Below are 16,510 nucleotides of genomic sequence, written 5' to 3'. Positions count from 1 at the left end.
GCTTTCGCTGCTTCGAACTCGTCTATGCCTCTCGCTGTCTGTGTTCCGTTGCGTGTCTGGTTGACTTGCGTCTTCTCTATGTATGTACTTACCCCCCAGTGTCGCATCCCTCCCTTATCGTCCGCCTTGCCCCGTTACATTTTCCGCGTTTCCGTATTGATTAGGTCCAGAACTGATACTGAATTTCGTGGCTCGCTCCTACGTACTTGTTTGCCTCCCAGTCGTTCCGTCGTTACTCCCCAGTACATACATTGCTTCCTCCGCTTCAATATCGATCTCACCTTGCCTTGCCCATACCGTATACCCGTCCGATCTGTCCTGAATCTCGCATTGCCATCTAATAGACGTTCATCTACCGGTGCCTCTTGCTCTGTATCCTCCTCATCTCGAAACATTGACACATTCAAGTTGGACGCAGTTGAAACCGAAGGGTGAATAGGACTGAATGTCGGTTAGTCGCCAACTGCAGGAACGCTGTCGGTCGACAAAGGGTACAAAGGGTATGTATACATGTGGAGATACAAGTACTCTATGAGACAAAATTAGATCCCATGGTGAACGAAAGGAACCCATCGGTGAAACGGTGCCCCATGGTCGCGCAACTTCTTCACGGCAAGATGTAAACCATACGCCGCGTCAGTTATGTCCGGAGGCGCCGCTGTCCCACGTCGAAAGAGATAGCTATAGAAAGCGTCCGCTACGACGGGTGCATCTTCGTCGTGGATTTCCCTAAGTTCCAGTGGTGGTCAATTACAAAATCTTTACGGATTGAAATAATGGAGTAGACTCACCACATCGTCGCAACCACACTTCGGAAGCCGGCAAACTGCATAGTTGCTGCCAGAGAGAGAGATTCATCGGGGCGTTCTTGGTCTCCCATCGCCGTCTCACAGGCGCTCAGGTAGGCAAGCGCAGCGTTGGATGCTTGGCAACCCCGTATCAGCATTCTCATGGTCAGACGACCTCCGCTGAGTATTAATGAACTATCCAACGGGTTCGAGAGATCTTGAGACCCGTGGCACCCAAAATGAACGATAGATGCAGTGTTGAGATGATTCAAGATTGCGTCGGGACTGGAGGGAGTGTCTGCTGAACCTACGCGGGTGACCAAGTGCCTTTCATGGGGGATGTGACGCCGGATCTTCTTGACTTCCTCTAAGGTAAATGGAAGGCTGTGCCTACGCCCCGGCTCTCCAGGTTCAACAACAGCGAGCATTTCATAGTCGGGATTCGGTGCGGGCGGTGGTGCGAGGAGGTCCTGCGGCGAAGAGCAGTATGACGAAACGACATAATCAGATAGACAGTCGGATGCTTCAGGGGTGTCGGAATAAATGCCGGCAGCGTGTATAGGAAGAAAGGCGAATGGGCCTGTTGGGCACCACCAGATTCGTTTCGGGTTGTCAGTCTGAGAGTCTAGTCAGCGAAAGTGGGATAACAGACGATGGCAAGGACCGCACCCTTTGCAAACCCAGAATTCTAATGACAGGCTCGGCTACCACAACCCAGAGGATATCAAGAAGCTGCTTGAAATCGTCGTCCGCTGTGCCTCTGTTTTTACGACGTAGCTTCAAGCGAGTATTTCGAGTTTCGGTTTCGCAGAAGTCGTCAATCTTGCGCTGAAGCTGTTTCCCCACTGCCTTTCCTCGGGATAATTGCTGAACTGCATCTGCCAAACCATCGATCCGCCTCGAATATGTAGACAGTAAATGACGATGCAAGGTACCATCCTGTTTCAAAAGCAGGATGTCACATCCGTACTTGCTGGCATTAAGGAAGACGATCGGACCATCCCTGGCAGCGCTCTTGAGTGTGTCGAAGGAGGGAGGGAGGAGGAAGTCATGAAAGCCGTCAATAGCTCGAATGCGTGTGATGATTTCTTCTCTCCTCTGGGCGAGAAGGTATGGACGTCTTGGCAGGTCATGAGCCGATATCGTGTCAGTGCGCAGGTTTTCGTCGATTGCAATTTCCAGTTGGCGCGTAACAGAACGTAGATATGACGCCAAATCAGGGTGGAGGGCGTCCAGTCGGTCGAAAGACCCGCGAAATTGGAGCGCTTGGGACCAGAAGGTCGATCGTGCGGTGGAAAGAAAGGCAACAGCTGTGTCCAATTGCCATTGTCCAATTGCGCACTGTACTGCGTCCCTAGAGAGATCTTTGACATAGACGAGGACGTTTTGGCGCTGTTCCAATGTGAGGTCGAGAGACGCTAGGTGGGGAAGAATGGCTACCCCGTGACTGTAAGCCTCCAGCGCAATTTCCAGACAATCGAACTCTCGGCAAATTGAAACCCAGAGCTCGGTAAGGTCTAGCCTCGCGAAGGGCGACGACCCGTGGGACTGAGCGCCAGACCTGAGGAGCTGGAACATTTCATCCAGGACGCTAGTGTGGGTGGTCGCCCGGTACTCGAAAATGAGATTTTCCACAAGGTTCTTGATTACAAAAATCCGAAAGGGATGATCAACCGATGCATGACTGGTATCATGTTGAACTGCAAGAGAAGGTCCCATTTTTGAATACAGAAGAAGGGCATCCCGGAGAGACGCCATGCACTCTTCCAGGTCGCGGGGGTCGCCTTTACGGTGGAACCTGATGCCAAGCGATGCTGCTAGGTCATTGAGGGAGCGGGGGTGGTCGGGGTGGCCTGGAGGCAGGAGAATGAGCGCTTGCCTTTCCAAGGCAATGCACTCTTCCAGGTCACGGAAGTCGCCTTTATACAAGAAGCATGTGCGCAGCGAGTTTGCCAGGTTGTTAAGCACTTGGAAGTGGTTTCGGTCGCCTGGAGGGTAGAAAGGAAGCGCTTCCCTGGCGAATGCGATGGATTCTTCCAGGTCACGGAAGTCGCCTTTGTGCTGGAACCGGATGAGAAGCGAGCCTGCCAAGTCGTTGAGGGAGCGGGGGCGGTCGGGGTGGCCTGGAGGCAGGAGTGTAAGCGCTTCCCTGACCAATGCGATGGACTCCTCCAGGTCGCGGAAGTCGCCTTTGTGGTGGAACCTGGTGCTAAGCGATGTTGCCAGGTCATTGAGGGAGCGGGGGTGGTCGGGGTGGCCTGGAAGGCGGAGAGAGAGCGCTTTCCGGTGCAATGCGATAGACTCTTCCAGGTCGCGGAAGTCGCCTTTGTGCTGGAACAGGACGTGAAGCGAGTTTGCAAGGTTGTTGAGCACGTGGGAGTGGTTGGGGTGGCCTGGTGGGCAGAATTTGAGCGCTTCCTTTCCCAACGTGACCGACTCTTCCAGGTCACGGAAGTCGCCGTTGTGCTGGAACAGGGCAAGAAGCGAGCTTGCCAAGTGGTAGAGGGAGCGGGAGCGGTCGGGATGACCAGAAGGGCGGAGAGCGAGTACTTGCCTCTCCCATGTGACAGACTCCTCTAGGTCGCGGAAGTCGCGTTTGTGCAAGAAGCATGTCCGCAGCGAGTTTGCCAGGTTGTAGAGATAGAGAGAGTGGTTGGGGTGGCCCGGAGGGCAGAGAGGTAGGGCTTCCCTGTAAAATAAGACGGACTCTTCCAGGTCACGGAAGTCGCCTTTGTGGTGGAACCTGGTACCAAGCGATGTTGCCAGGTCGTGGAGGGAGCGAGAGCGTTCGGGGTGGCCTGGAGGGCTGAGAGCAAGTGCTTCCCTTCCCAATATAACGGACTCCTCCAGGTCGCGGAAGTCGCCTTGGTGCTGGAACCGGGCGAGAAGCGAGCTTGCCAGGTCGTTGAGGGAGCGTGGGCGGCCGGGGCGACCAGAGGGGCGGAGAGCGAGCGCTTCCCGATACAATGCGACGCACTCTTCCAGGTCGCGGCTATCGTATGTACAACCAAATTGGTTACGTAGGGCAATGGTACAATGGTCCAGTGTCTCGAGGCGCCTTGGATGCCGTAGCGGTCGGAATGAAAGGGACTGCCGTAACCACACGATAGATTCCTCTACGTCAAGGTTATCGCCGTCCATCAACTGGGATCCCATCATGTACGCGGTCCTCCCTTTGGCGTCCTCGGTCTCCATTTCCTCTCGTAGCTGCTTCAGCTCCAGCAACCCAACCGACATGTCACCTTTGCACTCAACTATCTTGATGGACGCAATGTGCTGGAGATACAGAAGTGCCGTGAAGAGCATTGGGCAACCGCTTCCGAGAACGCCTCTAGCATCCTGAAAAGATGCCCCGGCCAAATCTAGGTCTCTCTCGTCACCGGACGCCAACCATCTCAGAACCAGGGCATTCCCGACCCGAAGCAGCAATTCGCCTCGACCATTGGCCGCACCACAATAACAAGCAAGAGCTTCATTGGCGACATCGATGGCGGTTTCCAGCTTGGCCACATCGATTGCTCTGCGATACTTTCCAAGAGAATCCAGGGCGGAGGAGACATTGTCCGCGCAGCCTTTGTCCTCTGAATGCGAGATACGTGGTTGATCCTGTGCACTGTATAAGCTTACTGCGTGGTTGAATGCAGTTCATCCGTTTGCCGCTCACCGTGAATGCGAAACGATGAAACGCCTCGCTCAGCAAAAGGTCCACCCCCTCATCCAAGTCTTCCACCAACCCATATCGAGCGAACCGGGTTACAAGGGCTTTGATCAGGACACTCTTAGATTTTGCCAGCCTTTGTTCGTCCTCTTCGTCACGGATGATATCTCGCAATATGGAAATCGTGTTTGCGAGGACATCGCCGTTCATCTCTTTCGTCGCCCCATCCAATAGTTCGTTGACACGGGCCAAAGCTCCCTGAAGCTCGTCTTCGCCTTGAGCAGATTCACCTTGGTACATGGTTAGCGAAGGCCCTCCTCACAAGGCCTACGATTCGTGAGATGCATACCCGATGATTCATGTCCGTCCATGGCCTGCAGATAAGGCGTTTAAGGTCGTTGTGCAGCAGTGGGCGCGCAGGTACATACCGTGCAGTCAGGCTCTCCGGATGTACAGATAGTAGCATCGCCCATAACGAGAACCTAGCAAGTTGAAATGGCAGATGGGTGACGTGAGAGAGTGGTTCTGCATGGCGGTTATATAAAAGCCATAACATCCAGCGCCGGCCAATTCACACGACTGTCTTCTGTAACACCAACACTTGGTTGTCCGGCTTCTGTCGCTGATAACGCTCAGCAGCTGGGGCGCCTAAAATGCACAGCCTTGCCGGATGCATTTGGTCCAGAGTTCTGAACTCGAATCGAGCGCCGAGTTCGAAAGGTTATGATCCAGGGTTGATGGGTGTTCATGACAAGGAGCTTGTGCACTCAGGTGCACTCTAACTCAGTCAATCAACCCCGACGGACTCCGCTGCAACGTCCAAACGTCCGCGAAGGTTCAACCGTTCAACTTCAAGGGGCTCTCCCAGTCTCTGTATGTAGCTTGAGTTTTGGCTCAACTGGAACTACCAGCCAGCGCACAGTATGAAGGATAAGCTATCCCACTGGTATACAACAGTTACTGAAGCTTCTGACAAATGGAAGGCATGGCAACGAAAATGAGCAGATGGCGCGGCGGGCGCTTATAATGGTCGAATTAAAGACAAAGCTACCCTAAACGAGCGCAAAAGCTGTAGGGATACACTGTGCGCTTCACAATTGACTACTTCGTCAGAAGATGCTGACAGCAAGGGGAGTGGCGGTGTGCTGGCCCAGGTAGAACTCAAATTGGACCCGCATCGAGGCGGTTTGACGAACCACAGCCTCCAGCACTTTACTGCGTCTCAGGTATGGTGTGAGCGCTGTGCACAGACTGGTTAGTGCTGCTGAGGCTCTGGCATCCCCTAGCCAAACGATCGTCGACTCCATGCATAGGCCTATCGTGAGGGACAAGTCAGCTTCAAACCACCCCAAACCATCCACCAAGATACTAATCAAATTCTATATTCCTATTCATTTATATAAACAGCGGTCATTAAAGGTGGGGTTCATCACTAAAATCAATGTATGAAACAACAAAAAGAAAGAAAGGGGGGCGAGAAGAGGTAGGTAGGTAGGTAGGTAGTATGGTAGGATACGTGTGTTACGCGAAATACTCTATCAAATCAAACAGAAAGAAATCAAAAAACACATGAAACGTCTATGGATCATCCACCACCACCACCACCAGGAGGGACCAGCCATTTTGAGAAATACCAAACCCTCCACCGACAAGATATCGATAAGGGTCAGGTTCCGCCAGACACCGCCAAAGCCCACCAGGTCTATGTCGACTTCAAACTAACCTCCGACAAAATCTTAAACGCATCCTTATACGCATCCAACAACGCCTTAACCCTCGTCCTCTCCGCCACCAACGCCTCGTCCTCATTCAACAACTCCGCAAACAGCTCCGGCTTGTACAACGCCGACACCAACCGATTCTGGACTTGCTGCGAGGTATGGTTGACGAGGAAGTGCATAATCGCTTTGGGTATTAGGTCTTGGATGCTCTGTCGGACGATGTTGAAATACGAGGTGATCAACGAGCGGATGAGGTTGGTTTCCATCTCTTCGCGCCTGGAGAGTTGGCCATTGTCCGCTGAGACCTGTCGTTGTGTTAGTATTATCCCTTGAACGGTAAGAGAAGAAGACGACGACGTACAGCTTCGATATGCTTCCCAAGACTCTTCATGTCATACGCTGCATCGTTTCCATCAATACTCCTTTTCCCAGCCATCAGCCCACTCGAAAGCGCAGGCTCAGCACCCGAAACATCCCTCCCAACGGGCGTAAACCCAACATCCTGGCTTCCCGCTCCACCCCCATAATGTCCCCCACCAACTCCCCTACCCCGCTGCTGGTCAACGCTGGCGCCACTAACAGGCCCAGGTCCATTCTGCCCAAAGAAATAATTCAAGAACGTCTCGCGGGCAGTATGCGGGGATGAACTAGTGCTCATACTCCCACTATCCCTGCTGTCCCTCTGTCCTCCAAACGCACCACCACCACTCGACGACGCAATCCCCCTCGCCGAAGTAGAACTCGACACCCGGTCCCGGCTGACCACATGGTCTTTATGCAGCGGCGTCTTGGACGAGGAGCGTTTGACGACCGCGCCGAGTCCGTGTCCGTGGCCATGGGAGACCCCTGTGCGGGAGGAGGGGCGTGAGCGTTCGTGCAAGGCTGCGGTTACGGATCCGGAGCGTCCGTCACGGGGAGGAGGGAAAATACCATTTGGACCGGAGATGTCATCTGAAGCTGCGTCTTCGTCGTCTTCGTGCCCGCCGATGAAACCGTTGGGTGGTTCCGCCGAAGATGGCTGTTGTAAAAAGGGGTGGAGATGGAGGAATGAAGTCAGATTGGGAACATAAAGGCAGACAGAAAAAGACACGGAGAGTACGTACTCGTGGAGGAATTTGTCGTGGAGGTGGCTGAGAGGGCGCTGCTGCGGCAGCAGCGGACCCACCAATGAACGCTGGGTGGTTGGTATTGATATACGCAGCCTGAATTTCAATCAAACTCTGCGCGTATTCAGAGGTGGGACCAAGACGCTCTCGGAGCAGGTCCGACACCGTCTCGATGAGCTGCGCATGCAGTCGAGGGAATCGTGAGAGCTCCTACCAATCCAGATATGACGTCAGTAAGAAGACCGATAGCCTCATGAGAAACAAAAACGTACAGCACTAGTGCAGTTATGACAAATCTTGACCAATTCCTCGTAAACCAACTCGACGCACCGCAAGCTCGGTGCTTCGAGGAGCTTGATCTGGGGTTTGACGAGGAGGTCGAAGGCCATCTCGGGAACGAACAGGCTGGGACGCGGGCCCGTCGAGTTTCGAATGGCGGTACGGATGTCTTGTGTATCCAAGTTGCCAGTGGCGTCGATGGAGGAGAGAGCTTGGCCAAAGACGTCGTTGAAGATGTAGTATATCCGTGCACCGCCTGAGAGCTCCTTCGTGGAGATGTCAACCTTGGTTCCTTCGATCGAGGACACAAAGTCGCGAGCAAATTGGGTCATGAGGCGGAGGATGAGAGATCCTTGCTGTGGGGATGCTGTCAGTAACGCGAGGGATTGTGTGACTTCACGGAAGAACGCTTACTTGATTTTTGTCCCCGTAGATGGCAGCGTCGCCATAGGAATTCAATTCCTGTTGAGCTTGGCCAATAAGGGTGTTGAGACGGGCCTTCATATCAGGAAGTTTTTCTCGGATATGGTTCATCAAGACCTGATGGGGGAAAGAGGTTAAAGGGAGTCGAAGCCGAAGACGACAACGATAAACGCACCTGGTTGAGGGTCTTCGCAAGGTACTTGGTGCCGTTCTTGTGGGCGATGTTTCGGTAGGCTGGGTGGTTGCGGAAGAACTCTGTTTCGCTCTCGATCGCGTCCGACATTGGTTTTTCGGAGATGATGTCCTGCTGGCTTCGATTAACCACACCGATGAAGCCCAGCTTCAGGGGATAGACGCGACCGGTGAGGATGTCGAGAGCGTTCGTTCCTGCATCCATCAAGTCGACCTTGGTCAAGACACCGATGGTTCTTCGCCCCTGTGGATCGACCGAACGCGCGAGCTTGAGTGCCTCCGAGTTGGCGAGATCGACATTGGCTGCTGAGACGGCGAGGATGACGCTAGAATGCAAGTCAGGAAAGGGGGGCGGGTGACCGTTTAACCGGCGCCAACGTACCTGTTGGGTTTTGTGATATAGTCCAGGACGAGGTTGCGGATTTGACGCTCAATGTCGCTTGGCTGGTCTCCGACGGGGATCTGAGCATTTGATTTAGCAAACGCGCTCCGTAGCAACAATGCCGTTACGCACCTTGGTCAAGCCAGGCAAGTCGACCAGCGTCAAATCGAGAACGTTTGGGCTGAATATCCGCAGCGAGATGGGAAGTTTGCTGACGCCCTTGTTCTGGCCTGCCACCCGGAACGTCTCCTGCTCAATCTCCTTTCGAATTTCGTTAAAGTCGGTGAAGCGCTTGTCGACGTGCAGGAACTGGCCCCACTCTGTGTAAGGGGGCGCATTTGGTGAAGGTTCCTTTGGAATTGGGGTGTGCACGAGCTGAAGGATGAGCGGTCTTCTTGTGACGATTCCTTGTCCACGGGGCAGAAAGTCTTTCCCGACAATCCTTGAATGACGATTAGCCAATTTAGCTCCAATTCGACTGGAAACAACTCACGTCTCGAGAACACTTGACTTTCCTGCCGACTGACTGCCAACCTAGTCCCTTGTAAACACTTTGAAATCCTTGTTTTGAGTAAAAGCCACATACCACGACCAGCTGGGGCATGTCCAGTTCACCGCCTGCAAATTGTTCAGTCATTGCACATGTTTCTGGCTGAGAAATGCATACCAAGGTTGGCAAAGGTGTCCTGGAGCTTGTTTACGAGGGTGATGAGGTCCTGATCCATGGTGAGTTGGCGAGCTCTGTGCCCGGTGGATAGAAATTGGCAGAGGCCAGTCGAAGGTCGAGACGCGTTCGGAAAACTCAACGGCCACCAAGGAGACGTTACCGCATCGGCACTCCTTTGTTTGCGACTGTTAGAATCACAAGCTCCAGCCACCGGCTGCCTGGCCTCTTGCTCTGACGGAACCGCCTTGGTCGATTGACTGCAACTCTTATCTCCTCGTGCATTCTAATACCAATGAATCAATACTTCTTCTTCAAGGACGGTCAAACTTTGTTTTATCGCCAACCGCCTTATACTCGCCTAGGGAGCTGCATGACCGACATGGAGGGAGGAACCATCGCTCTTCGCAATCCCGTTCCTGACCCCACCTTCCGAATCCCAATCACAAATTGCGACTCTTGTTCCTTGTTTCTCTTCTCAATTCTTCCAACTGAAACCCCGCTATGCCTCCTGCCCGCGATAGATCCGACCCTCCGAAAACCAGAAATCCGACTCTAGAAGCGCCCCGCGGAACTGGAGATGTTCTCTGGAATATTCTACCGCTTTAGAAACAATAACCTTGAACTTGCTCGTGCACCTACAGGCGACCACGACGGAGGAGAACACGCCTCATGCGATTTTATTACCTCCGACTACCACTGCGTCAAGTGCTGCGGTGTGTATTTGACACGCGTCCCTATTTCATTAAAGTTTCTGCTCTGAATTGCCCCATAAGCGTGACATGGGCACAACTGGAGGAACAGGGATCTCCTCGAATCTTCTCGATCTATTCTGTCCGCTGGAGGACTCCGCTCACTATAGCCCTCCAACTTTCCAGTAATGACCAGAGCAAGACAAACGCCCAGGCGATGTTACACCACATAACGATAGCCGATCTCTACAATAGGGCTTAAACTACAGGGCAACCAGTGGCACTACCCACCAAGCCAATCCTAGTCAAGACCCGATTGGCACGACACCACGAGGTCCGGTTCGCAAGCTTCGATTTCTCCAACTTTGGGCGCTCTACTGATTAGCTTTAGGTGCTTCGGGCTGGGCACTCATTTCTCACCTACCTGTGCTGTTATTGGATCTCCTCCTCTCACATTCACTTTATCCTTTACCACCCTTTCTATTCTCGTTTTACCAACATAACAAGCGCCAGGTTCCAACATCACTTCACACTCGACTTGAGTGACGCGATTGGCACCATTCGACCCAATCACAGTGCCTCCTTGGATGACATCGCGATTCATGATTCTCCTTCCTTCCCCGTGGCATTTATGCGTCGCACAACGGGGACTTACTTACATATTCATTCATACCCTGACGTACTTCAATCAACCAGCCGGATTTACATACATACTGCACTTGGACGACTCTGCGCAGTCGCTGTCGAAGCCAGGAGTCTTCCGACGTCCTCTTTTTCCTCCTTTCGATCCCTTTGCAAGGAAGGTTCTTTTTCGAAACCTTTTTTTCTTCTGAAAATTGCAACGCACGCCTCCCCTTCCGCTCCGCCGTGTTTTCTTTTCCTTTCTTTTTCTTTCGTTGGGTTTGGTTTCCACAGATTTCAGATTCCAGAATCTCGATACATACAGGAACCCCTTCGAATCGACGATTCGGATTCCTTTCCGCGTTTGATTTTACCTTTCGGTTTTGACTCCTCTCCCGTTGTCTGCTGCCAGTTTAAATACCGGGAGGAGAATTGATATTTTAGCAGCAATTCACAAGTATATAAAGGGTCAAAGGGCGGCTAACTCTTCGTCCCTTCCTACTTACCACCCCCCATACTTCATTACTTACGGTACTACTACTTATTTCCACTCCGTGAAGCTTCGAATCTCCGGTGCCCCTCTTCCTTTGAGCCCACTTGTCGAGCTTCACCGCACCGCTTCTGCTTTATCTTCCCCTCCTATCCTTCGCTTCGTCTTCCTCTTCGTCGCTTCCTCCCTTGTTCTCCCAGTTATTTTAATCTAGTTCGACTCAGGCCCCTTCTTCTCTCGTTTCATCTATCGACGTATACCGGCGACTTATACCTGTGCACGTCTCCGACCATCGACCAGCGACCATCGCCCACTCTCAACCCAGTAGACCATCATCTCTACACCTTCATTCACCTCGCCGCGGATACGATGACGGGCAAAGCAGAACACGGATCCCTAGACTCGGACTCGCCTGCTGGAAGCATCAAAGCAGGATCCGGACTACAGCAGCACCTCGACTCCTCTCGTGCCTCCAAGACAGACCTCCACGAATCCCCCTCCAAGACAGAACTTCACTCTTCCAAGATGGACTCACTCCAAGACCTCGACTCCAAAACCGACGTCGGCTCCTCCAAGGCCGAGCTAGAGATCATCGAGAAGGGGTTGAAGGGAGCAGAGTCGGACTCTGTCGTTGACGAGGCCCAGGCGGCCACTCGGCTACCAGAGGGGGGAAGCATAGAGAAAGAGATAGAGATAGATAGCAGGAGGTTGTGGAGGAAGGTGGATTTGAAGTTGTTGCCGATTTTGACCGTGATGTATTTGTTTTCGTTTATGGATCGAGGTGAGTTGTTTGAGTTGTGGGTTTGGGTCTTTGGGTGAGTGCTGACGGGTTTCTTCAGCTAACATCGGTGCGTTTGACATCATCGCACAGGTCGCTATCGCTGACGAAGGTGCGTTTCTGTTTAATGGTTAGGCAACGCGCGGCTCCAAGGACTGGAGGAAGAACTCAATATGACGGGGAGCCAGTATAACCTTGCACTCGTGAGTCGCTTCGCTTTTTCCACACAGTAGTATCCGATGCTCATCTAAATCGTCTCTCTTTCGTTCGGTTTACTATTCCCTTTAGACTCTATTCTTCATTGTAAGTCTCCCGTCTCCTGTCTCCCGTCCCCCGTCTCCTGTCGACGCTCTTCGGCTCGAAGGCATTACGCATCGAAAATCGAGCCGATGGAGGCTGGGGGTTGTGAAGCTTTATCTGACATCACTCCTTCCATCCGCTTCAATAGCCTTATTGTTTATTCGAAGTCCCTTCAAAGTACGTCACCTTCAGCATACCAATCGCCGTCGCGTTACTCTCTTCCCGTCTTGGAACTCCGTCTGACCACCTCTTCACGTCGTTTGCAGTTTGCTCTTGAAAAAGTTTCGACCTTCGCGGTACGTCAAAGCCCTTCAATCCTTCACTGAAAATTGGCCTTGCCCTTACATCGAATTGATGATCGCCTGCTCATGCTCATGCCAATCTACCTCCCTCGACTCTCTAGATGGCTCCCATTCCTCACTGTAAGTCCCCTTCATCCATTTACCTACCCTGAACGACTTGGTGACGGTAGTCTGTTTCTCGCGATGTCACGATGTTATCGGGTGATATGCTGATCTTCCACCTTCCGTTTTGGTTTCTACTTGCGTTTCCGTCTCGGTGAATTCGAATACGAATCAAATACACGAAAATCAAATCGTGAACCAATTCTTGTCTAATGGACTTGGGCGACCTGGGCGTATGCAGGTGTTTTGGGGGCTTGTTGTGTATGTCCTCTATGCCTTTTGATACACTGTGAGTTCGAAACTGATGCATCTTTGATATGGTAGTCTCGTGACGGGATTTGTCAAGAAGTACGCGAGCCATTCCTTGATTCCTGTACGCACTTGAACTGGACTGACGACGGATGGGCACTAGTTTCCCTCAACTACTGGCTCTACGAATTGTTCTGGGAGCAGCTGAAGCTGGGTTTTACCCCGGTGTTGTTTACTAGTGAGTTCCCTCGAATAAATGCGTACAAGTTCCACATAGCCTTGTGCATGGTATTAACTCATCCTTCAATGCAGCCTTTCCCTATGGTACCCCCGAAACATGTACCAAACGCGCATGGCCTACTTCTTCGGCGCAGCTTCGATGGCGGGGGCCTTCTCCGGTCTTTTGGCGTACGCTATCGGGTTTATGGATGGGTTGAGTGGTATGAGAGGGTGGTCGTGGATTTTCGTGAGTCTGATTCTCAATCCTCCATCCCATGCGCTTGGTTTCGAGCTTTTCGTCTGTTCACTACTCATTCGGGGGACGCATTCGGGGGACGCCTTCGGCGTGCGGATTGGATCGAGTTGCGGATCTCCCGCTTTGACTTGAAGTTGACGCTTTCCGCTCTCTTCCGCTGCCGCCGCCGTTATTCAACCCCCATCAATTCAGTCATTTCACACCGTCCTTTGGATGAACTGGTTGCTGATTTTCATGATCCACTGTAGATCGTTGAAGGAGGGATGACTGTTGTCGTTGGGATTATCGCGTTCCTAGGTGAGTATTTGATCCTCTTTTCACTCTCCCTTTTTCATTTCCATTCGCGTTGCGGATCTTATATGTGCACCGATGTCTTCGTCTTCGGTGTCATGCCCAAGTCGAAGTCAAATACGACCGCGTCGGGTGCCGTGCCGCGTTGTCACGGCCTCGTTCGTGCTGCGTTCGTGCGCCGTGACTCGGATCGGGCATCTCGAGTTGCGACCTGAGATTTGCGAAGCACGGCAGGCCACAGGCCGCGATTGGCGCTCTGCCGCTGCATTCCCCACTCTGGCGGATGTCCCGGCTTCATCGATGATTTACGACTAATAACTAACCGCCGTTTTTCTTTGCGATTTGTGACTTGTGCACACTGCAGTGATGGTAGATCTACCGGCGACAGCGGGATTCCTGACAGAAGAAGAGCGGATGTTTGTGTTGGATTCGCAGAGTGAGTACTCACAGATTCTACCTGGTCCACCTTTAAGTTTGCGAGAATACATAACCCTGGCATCCCAACGCTGTGCTTTCTGGTTTCCATTTTTCATTTTTCATCTTCTGTTTCTTTTATTTAAAATTTAAGCTTGTTCTTCGAGGTTCACTTGTTTCATTTGATCTTTTTTCGCTCTGTTTTGGTTGTTCTGGTATGAACTTTGGCCACTTCTGGGACTTCGTGTCCTGTTTGGTATTTGCTCCATGATTCTCGCGAGAACACACGGATGTGGATATGTGAATCCAGATTCGAGGGGGATCTCAGCGGGTCGTGGGCTTTCGATTGGAGCCCCACTTCTTCTCCCTCTTTTGCTGACAAGTTGATCTTTGACTCCGCACTCGGACTCACGCCTGCTCCTTCCTTCGACTGGTGTGAAATCGAAACTAATGTAACTCTTTTGCAGAACAAGGCTCGCCTCTTGGAGAAGAGGAGCACTTTGAGACGAGGCATGTTTGGGCTGCATTGTCCGATTGGCAGGTGTGTAGTGGTCGTGAATTCCGTTTTCTCCTCTACTTGGATTTGATTCTACCCTCGTTTGCTGCGCACTCATTTGACTCGAGTTTGCCTTTTCTTCTATTCGTCCTCTTCCTCGCTTCCTTCTTTAACCCTTTGTCAGACTTTATCCGCGACATTCCGATGACTCGAGTGGCTTGCTGACATGCGGGTGCTATTTGGTTCTAGCTCTACACGTTTGTTGGCATGAGCTTCGCGTTTGTGTGCTCCTGTAAGTTCGGTTTCTTAATACGTCGTACGAAGTGAAGGGGCTGGACCTTCGTTGACTCCGTGTCTATTCTCCTATGACCTGCAGTATATGGGATCACTTTCTTCTCCCCGTAGGTGGTCTTTGGCTGTCACTATATTGTTAGTCTCACACGTCCCTTTCCACGGCTACTTGGATGAACGGGTGTAGGACAATCATCAACGCGTGAGGTTTTCCTCATCGTCACAAAATCGGCTCGTTGACTGATTGAGAATGTGTTTGGTTAGGTTCGGCTACTCTCCCGCCATTACCCAGTTGCTCTCCATCCCCCCTTATGTCCTCGCGAGTAAGTGATATCCACTCGTCCTCTTCATCGCTCCGTTACCTCAACTCATGTAGCGATCGTGATCAATGTCTTTTCCTACTATGCCGACAAGCACAGTATCCGCTCTCCCTTCGTTCTGGCGTCCCTTCTGATAGGCCTCATCGGCTATGCCATCAACTTCATGAACGTCCGTGTTTCGGTCAAGTATTTTGGGATCTTCTTGTGCGTTACTGGGAGTTATGCGGGTGTCCCTGGTGTTGCTGCTTGGTGGGTCTCCTTTCCTCATCGCACTCGTCTTCCCTTTTCTCCAAGACCTTGCAGGAGCAATTTGAGTTCAAGGGTTGATGATGGAAACCTTTTTAGGCAAGCAAACAACTATTCAGGTCACTATAAACGCGGATTGTCGATGGCGCTGGTTCTGTCGCTTGCGAATGTGGGTGGGTTGGTGTCGCCTATGGTTTTTAGGAAGCAGGATAGCCCGCGGTTCTTGCCTGGATGTGAGTTCCTTCTCTCGACAGCACCTCCAATCTATCTAATCCATTATCCACTTCCCTACAGTCGGATTCGAACTCATCGTAATCTCACTCGGGATCGTCTCAGGCCTTATTGCGGTCGTGGGATACAGACTCATCAATGCACGAAGATACAAATTGGCGGAAAAACAGGGTTTGGCGGGTGACGGGGTTGATCTGGTTTTAGACGCCGAGATTATTCGGGAGGAGAGGAAGTTGGGGGACAAGGCGGTCAGTTTTAGGTATACGATCTAGATGGGACTAACCTCGGGACATATTGCGCCCCCGCTCTTTCAAGTTTCAATTTGGATATTGCGCGCGCCACGACCCCATTGCTTTTGGACTCTGGTTTCACTGTAGATAGACGATATCCTGATGGGCGGTTATCTACCATTCTTTCGGTTCTCATTGGCTACTTTGCACTCTATGCAGCCGCTTTTTGGTTTTTATGATATGCTACATTTTGTATAGTTTGGCTCCTTTCTGTTCTTTGTTTTGGAAGTCTTGGTTGAGTTGAACGTAATGAGTTTGAAGTTTATCCCTTGTTGTACCAAGTCAAACGACTGTATCTAAGTGTCTGGGACGATATTTGGTGCGTCCTTTCCCCAAGTTTTGGCGTGAAAACGCAATGAAAGTGCACCAGTGCAGGGCGCCAAGCGTAAGGCGAACATGGAGGATCTGGAAGATTCCGAGAGCAATGTTGTCATCAATTTGATTGACGTGCCGGAACCGCTGCCGCGGCTTCCCTTCTCAACGTCATCACCAGCGCTTTCTGGCAAATTCTCGACTGGAAACGGTGTCGGTGGTATGTTTTATAGTCCCGACATACATCGCTAGCGTGTTAACAAATTTCTCCAGCTTACAATGCTTGCAACGAAAAGGATTGCCAGCAAAGTCCCGATTCAGAGGCTGCCGTTGTTGGGCGGTAGTCGAGGGGCAGAGGTTTCAGGACGCGCTTTCTCGACTGTAGCTGTCAGGTATA

General features: G+C 51.9%; 6 protein-coding genes across 6 annotated transcripts; 3 read left to right on the top strand and 3 right to left on the bottom strand.

Annotated features, from left to right (window-relative positions):
- Positions 1–787: 787 nt before the first annotated feature.
- On the bottom strand, positions 788–4,919 carry CC1G_04009 (hypothetical protein; the record flags this gene model as incomplete). The annotated part of the gene is made up of 5 exons (XM_001831066.1): positions 788–1,405; positions 1,458–4,394; positions 4,453–4,736; positions 4,796–4,820; positions 4,875–4,919. The coding sequence occupies 5 exons, from the start codon at positions 4,917–4,919 to the stop codon at positions 788–790; spliced, it is 3,909 nt and encodes a 1,302-aa protein (XP_001831118.1).
- A 1,229-nt stretch (positions 4,920–6,148) lies between these two features.
- On the bottom strand, positions 6,149–9,333 carry CC1G_04008 (dynamin protein dnm1; the record flags this gene model as incomplete). The annotated part of the gene is made up of 11 exons (XM_001831065.2): positions 9,217–9,333; positions 9,136–9,167; positions 9,043–9,083; positions 8,682–8,991; positions 8,550–8,629; positions 8,151–8,493; positions 7,967–8,092; positions 7,546–7,908; positions 7,271–7,483; positions 6,529–7,185; positions 6,149–6,472 (listed from the first exon to the last, which is right to left on the bottom strand). Exons 1-11 carry the CDS (start codon positions 9,272–9,274, stop codon positions 6,149–6,151), a joined length of 2,547 nt encoding a protein of 848 aa, XP_001831117.2. The 5' UTR covers positions 9,275–9,333.
- A 573-nt stretch (positions 9,334–9,906) lies between these two features.
- CC1G_14787 (hypothetical protein) lies at positions 9,907–10,509 on the bottom strand (the record flags this gene model as incomplete). Its single annotated transcript, XM_002910763.1, has 3 exons — positions 9,907–9,924; positions 10,197–10,268; positions 10,330–10,509. The coding sequence occupies 3 exons, from the start codon at positions 10,507–10,509 to the stop codon at positions 9,907–9,909; spliced, it is 270 nt and encodes an 89-aa protein (XP_002910809.1).
- Positions 10,510–11,385: 876 nt separating this feature from the next.
- On the top strand, positions 11,386–13,489 carry CC1G_14786 (hypothetical protein; the record flags this gene model as incomplete). The annotated part of the gene is made up of 11 exons (XM_002910762.1): positions 11,386–11,797; positions 11,856–11,906; positions 11,948–11,997; positions 12,243–12,271; positions 12,361–12,390; positions 12,498–12,516; positions 12,740–12,759; positions 12,823–12,846; positions 12,911–12,985; positions 13,060–13,213; positions 13,481–13,489. The coding sequence occupies 11 exons, from the start codon at positions 11,386–11,388 to the stop codon at positions 13,487–13,489; spliced, it is 873 nt and encodes a 290-aa protein (XP_002910808.1).
- A 390-nt stretch (positions 13,490–13,879) lies between these two features.
- Positions 13,880–15,783, top strand: CC1G_14785 (hypothetical protein; the record flags this gene model as incomplete). The annotated part of the gene is made up of 8 exons (XM_002910761.1): positions 13,880–13,949; positions 14,395–14,468; positions 14,673–14,715; positions 14,800–14,824; positions 14,979–15,037; positions 15,091–15,283; positions 15,380–15,513; positions 15,575–15,783. The coding sequence occupies 8 exons, from the start codon at positions 13,880–13,882 to the stop codon at positions 15,781–15,783; spliced, it is 807 nt and encodes a 268-aa protein (XP_002910807.1).
- Positions 15,784–16,197: 414 nt separating this feature from the next.
- On the top strand, positions 16,198–16,457 carry CC1G_14784 (hypothetical protein; the record flags this gene model as incomplete). Its single annotated transcript, XM_002910760.1, has 2 exons — positions 16,198–16,333; positions 16,387–16,457. The coding sequence occupies 2 exons, from the start codon at positions 16,198–16,200 to the stop codon at positions 16,455–16,457; spliced, it is 207 nt and encodes a 68-aa protein (XP_002910806.1).
- Positions 16,458–16,510: the final 53 nt, after the last annotated feature.

The sequence above is a fragment of the Coprinopsis cinerea genome, assembly GCF_000182895.1.
Source record: "Coprinopsis cinerea okayama7#130 chromosome 7 map unlocalized cont3.7, whole genome shotgun sequence".
Taxonomy (NCBI): domain Eukaryota; kingdom Fungi; phylum Basidiomycota; class Agaricomycetes; order Agaricales; family Psathyrellaceae; genus Coprinopsis; species Coprinopsis cinerea.
This window is presented reverse-complemented; position numbering and strand designations above follow the sequence as displayed.